Source organism: Fukomys damarensis, unplaced genomic scaffold, assembly GCF_012274545.1.
Source record: "Fukomys damarensis isolate Sample0158 unplaced genomic scaffold, DMR_v1.0_HiC HiC_scaffold_15, whole genome shotgun sequence".
Taxonomy (NCBI): Eukaryota; Metazoa; Chordata; class Mammalia; order Rodentia; family Bathyergidae; genus Fukomys; species Fukomys damarensis.
The window spans coordinates 4,935,623-4,940,971 of NW_022900927.1; the positions used below are offsets into that span (position 1 = coordinate 4,935,623).

Consider the following 5,349-nt stretch of genomic DNA (forward strand, 5'->3'; position numbering starts at 1 on the left):
TGTGGTTGGGGGGATCAAACTCAGGACCTTGCTCTTGTGAGGCAGGCAGCAGAACCACTGAGCTAAATCCCCAGCTCTTGTTTTTCTTTTTTGAGAAAGGGTATTGATATATAGGCCAGGCAGGCCTCTCAGGTGCTTGGATCACAGGTTTGCACCACTACACCTAGCTCAAAAAAAATTTTTTTTCTCATTGAATTTATTGGTACATTTTAGATCAAACTCAGGACCTTGCTCTTGTGAGGCAGGCAGCAGAACCACTGAGCTAAATCCCCAGCTCTTGTTTTTCTTTTTTGAGAAAGGGTATTGATATATAGGCCAGGCAGGCCTCTCAGGTGCTTGGATCACAGGTTTGCACCACTACACCTAGCTCAAAAAAAATTTTTTTTCTCATTGAATTTATTGGTACATTTTAGGTATATAGCACAGTTACATTCATCATTGGGATCTTGTACCTTTACATGACAGTTCTTGGTTCTCACTTTTTCCCCATAACCCTGCCCTCCCTTCACCCCCTCAAAAAAATTTTTTTAGACTGGAGAGTGAATTCAGGGCCTTTGCATTTTCCCAGCTTTTAAATTTTTATTTATTTAGTTTTTAGTCAGGGTCTCACTCTGTAGTTCAGGATGGACTTGAACTCACTATGAAGCCCAGGCTGGTCTTGAAATCCTGGTGATCCTCCTGCGTTAGCCATGCACCATCATGCCTGGCACCCCCTCAAATTTAAAATATGTATTCTGAGCCTGGCATGGTGGTGCACACTTATAATCCCAGCACTCAGGAGGCTGAGGCAGGAGGATCGCTGTGAGTTTGAGGCCAGCCTGGGCTACATAGTAAGTTCCAGGTCAGTCTCAACTACATAGTGAGACCCTGTCTCAAAAAACAAAAAACAAAACAAAATAAAAATGCATCCTGTTTGATCCCATATTATCACATATTGGAACGTAGATTTTTAAAAAAGCATCAGTACTGTAGTGGATTAACTAATGGTCAACTTGTAATGCCCAGCTGAACTGAATCAGTTGGGAAGACCACCCACCAAGGATTAATACCAAGCCATAAAAAGAGAACTGGAGGGGAACATGGCAGGCTGTTGATTTTCTAGGAGAAGCTTGCTATGGATGGTTTTCCCGGTGTGAACTAGGCTGTTCTCACCAGAGAAAGAGCTCAGGGCCTCATTGTTGCTGGGAATAGCAGCTGTTTTCATCAGGGGAGCTCTGAGCTTCACACCATGAGCATCACTTCCTGGCTCCAATGAGGATCCCTCAATTTGGTGGCACAAATCCTTCATCCCACTGGCATAGGTTTTCTGGATTCCACTACTGGCCTATGGGCCTTCCAGCTGCAGAGCCTCACTAATGACAAGCAAGAGACATTGCCATGGGTTCTAGACCATTGGCTGGACACCTGGAGGACATTGCCTTGGACCCTGAGCTTTTAGCTGGACTTATATGGGACATAACTGGGATCCAGGCTCTTGGCTGGATTCTTTGGGCCTCTAGTGTGTGGTTAATCTCCTCCACTATTTGCATTGACTTTTTGGGTAATTATCATAAAATAATCCTATAAGTTATGTGCCCTGTAATTAATGTATTCACTTGCCAAAACCTGACTATAACATGGCCTACGAAAATACTTCATTAAAATTCCCTGTGATAATTTGACAAATTTTTCAAAGAAAATGTATATCAATTTTGGGGAATTTAAGATGTGAAAGTTAATTTGGTCTTGAAATCACAGCATGTAAGTAAGTTCTTTGGCAAAATTTTTAGAAGTTTTTAAAATATATGAATACTAAGAAAGTATCTACAATTTTTCTTTCTTTTCTTTTCATTTCCTTTTCTTTATCTTTTTTCTTTTGTTTTCCTTTGGGAAGGAATCTTGCTATGTTGCTCAGTCTAATCTCTTGGGCTCAAGTAATCCTGCCTCAGCCTCCCAAGTGCTAGAAATATAGGCTTGAGCCACCAAGCCTGACAGCAAGTTTTCTTTCCTTTTCTTTTCTTTTTTTTAAAGTTTTCTTTCATTTGTAGAGAACATTGGGCCAGGGATTTAGCTCAGTGATGCTGCACATGCCTTGCAAGCACAAGGTTCTGAGTTTGACTCCTGGTACAGCAAAAAAACAAAAAAAACAACAACAAAAAAAACCCACTGGCTTACTAAGGCTGAATGTTCAGATGTGTTATGGTGATAATGTGTACTGATAATAGGCATATTAACAGGAAAAAAGATACAAACTTATTAACATGCATGGGGGAATTACAGGAGTGTGACCCCAAGTAACCTAGTCATATTCTATTGTACATGCTGGCCTCAGCTTCCTGAGTGCTAGGGTTACAGGAGTGCTCCACCATAAGCAACAACCATTTTCTTCTTCTTTTTTTTTTTTTTTGGTACCGGGATCGAACTCGGGTCCTTGCACTGGCAAGGCAGGTGGCAGAACCACTGAGCTAAATCCCTCCCCCATTTTCTTCTTTTTTTTTTTTTTGGTACCGGGAGCGAACTCGGGTCCTTGCACTGGCAAGGCAGGTGGCAGAACCACTGAGCTAAATCCCTCCCCCATTTTCTTCTTTTTTTTTTTTTTGGTACCGGGAGCGAACTCGGGTCCTTGCACTGGCAAGGCAGGTGGCAGAACCACTGAGCTAAATCCCTCCCCCATTTTCTTCTTTTTTTTTTTTTTGGTACCGGGAGCGAACTCGGGTCCTTGCACTGGCAAGGCAGGTGGCAGAACCACTGAGCTAAATCCCTCCCCCATTTTCTTCTTTTTTTTTTTTTTTGGTACCGGGATCGAACTCGGGTCCTTGCACTGGCAAGGCAGGTGGCGGAACCACTGAGCTAAATCCCTCACCCATTTTCTTCTTTTGCTGGTTGGTCTTTGGGTGAATAAAAGAGCATCATAGAAAACAGCCCTTTCCAGCATTTGCTGTTGTCAAAGGGTTTTATTTTTTACTTGTTACTTTTTTTTTCCTGCAGTAATGGGGACTGAACCCAGGGCTTTCACACTGAGGTCTATCCCTACCACACCCACATACACACTTTTTTAAAAATTTGAGACAGGGTGTCAATAAGTCACTAAATTGCTCAGGCAGAACTAAAATTATGATCCTCTTGCCTCAGCCTCCCAGAGCACTAGGATTATAGGCATTACTACCACAGTCAGGGTCTTAGTGACTTTTCTTCGTCTTGTTTTGTTTTTTTGGTTTTTTGAGACAGCGTCTGACTATGTAGTTGAGACTGACCTGGAACTCACTGTGTAGCCCAGGCTGGTCTCGAACTCACAGCGATCCTCCTGCCTCTATCCTCCCGAGTGCTGGGATTACAGGTGTGCGCCACCACGCCTGGCATTAGTTACTTTTCTTGTTGCTGAGACAAAATGCCCAACACCCACAAATTAAGGTTTATTTAGCTCACAGTTTGTAGAGGTTTCAGCCCATAATCACCTGGCTCCAAGGCAGGGTGGCATGGCAGACAGGCATTACAGAGAAGAAACAGTTCATGGTGGACAAAAGGAGCAAAACACACAAGAGACGGCCACATCTCTTTCTGCCCTTTATGTCTTATCCAGGCTACTTAGGAAGGCAGCACTCACACACTTAATCCTAGTGCCCTTGAGCCTAGCACTGCACCATGAATCAATCCCAGTGTCACACCCTCTAGATCCAGCCACCTGTGAAAAAACTCCCTCTTTTGACCACATGAGGCTTCGGGGGACATGTAGACACAAGCCATAACACCCAGCTTCCCAGGGCCTTTATTTGAAAGTAACCAGCATACCAAGGTGTCATATTTTAGAGTGAAATCCCCTCCAGTGACATAAATCTTTTTTTTTCAGTAATAGGGATAGAACCCTTTTGTACATTTGCTAAGCATGTGTTCTACCACACAGTTACATTACCAGCTTAATATAACCCAGAGTTAACACTAAGAAAAAAGAAAAATGTAATGAATGTACACACACAAAGAAAAAGAAAATGGCAGTTAAAATGCATAATTTTAATGCATGATCTTGTTCTCCAGTCCTCCTCTGCAAGCCAAGAGAGCCTAGCTTCTTTCTCCTGCATCTGGCTAGTTATCTCAAATTAAATAAGGCCCCCCTGGACTGGGGATTTAGCTCAGTGGTTCCACCATCTGCCTGGTAAGCCTGAAGTCCAGAGTTCAATGCCTGGTACCAAAGATAAATAAATAAATAAATAAATAAGGCCCCCTTGAGATGTGCAAGGTCCTGGTTCTTCAGGGTTTCCCAAAGTGTCCGTAAAGACACTCAAGATATAAAATCATTTTTAAAAAGATATAAAATCTTGAATCTTTCCATGGGCCCCCGGAAAACATCATAGCTATCTTTCAATATCCCAATACATATACAGCTCATATGACACTGATAAAGTGGACTCCAGAATCTATGTACCTGTATTACTATTCCCCATCACAGCATAAGCAAGGTGTATAGCTCAAAAACAAATCTCAAATGCAGGGAAGGCCAGTGTGTTGGCACACACCTATAATCTCAGCACTCAGGAGGCTGAGGTAGGAGGATTACCCAGAGTTCCAGGTTGGCCTGGAAAAACAAAAAACAAGCCAAAAAATATATAGATACAGGGAAAACTTGAGAACTCAGCTGGTCCAGACATTCATACAATTTGGGGTGGGGGTAGGATCTCACTTCATAGTTCAGGCTAACCTTGAACTGACCTTGAGCTCACAGTGATCCTCCTGCCTTAGCCTATAGAGTGGTGCTATTACATACATGCGCCACCATGCCCAGGTCTCCCAGATGAGTTTTAAGCACTCCCTACAATACTGCTCTACTCCACAGCAGCTTGTTTCTGCTTGGGGGAAAAAAAAGTATAGCTGCTAGAAAAATGGAATTAAATTTTTTTTTCTAAGATTTGGAAATCTACCCCAATTCTCACCACTTGGTAATCTACAGAATAGAGTGAATCCTTCCATCCCAACATCTGAGAGACTGAGACAGGACGACTGCAAGTTCAAGGATAGCTTGAACTATATAGTTAAGCCTTGTCTCAAAAAAACAAAAAACCAACTGGACGTGGTGGCACATGCCTGTAATCCCAGCACTTGGGAGGCTGCAGCAGGAGGATTGCTGCAAGTTCGAGATCAGCCTGGACTACATAGTGAGTTCCAGGTCAGTCTCAACTACATAGTGAGACCCTGACTAAAAACAAACAAACAAACAAACAAACATTGAGGACCAGGGATGTAGTTCAGAGGTATAGAGCTTGCCTAGCATATACAAGCACATTAAAAAAGCTAAATAGGGGCTGGGGATTTAGCTCAGTGGTGCTGCCGCCTGCCCCGCAAGTGTAAGGTCCTGAGTTCAATCCCCAGTACCAAAAA

General features: G+C 42.9%; 1 protein-coding gene across 4 annotated transcripts in view; it reads right to left on the reverse strand.

Moving 5' to 3' along the window:
- Dnajc22 (DnaJ heat shock protein family (Hsp40) member C22) overlaps positions 1 to 5,349 on the reverse strand; it is a 74,477-nt gene that overhangs the window by 64,846 nt on the left and 4,282 nt on the right. The window contains exon 4 of one of the 4 annotated variants that reach the window (XM_010623625.3): positions 3,981 to 4,156. The exons of the other annotated variants lie outside the window; for them this stretch is intronic. Within the exon in view, the coding sequence (XP_010621927.1) occupies positions 4,150 to 4,156 (7 nt within the window). The 3' untranslated portion in view covers positions 3,981 to 4,149. Of the gene's footprint in view, positions 1 to 3,980; positions 4,157 to 5,349 lie in introns of those variants that run through there. 4 annotated transcript variants of the gene reach the window in all.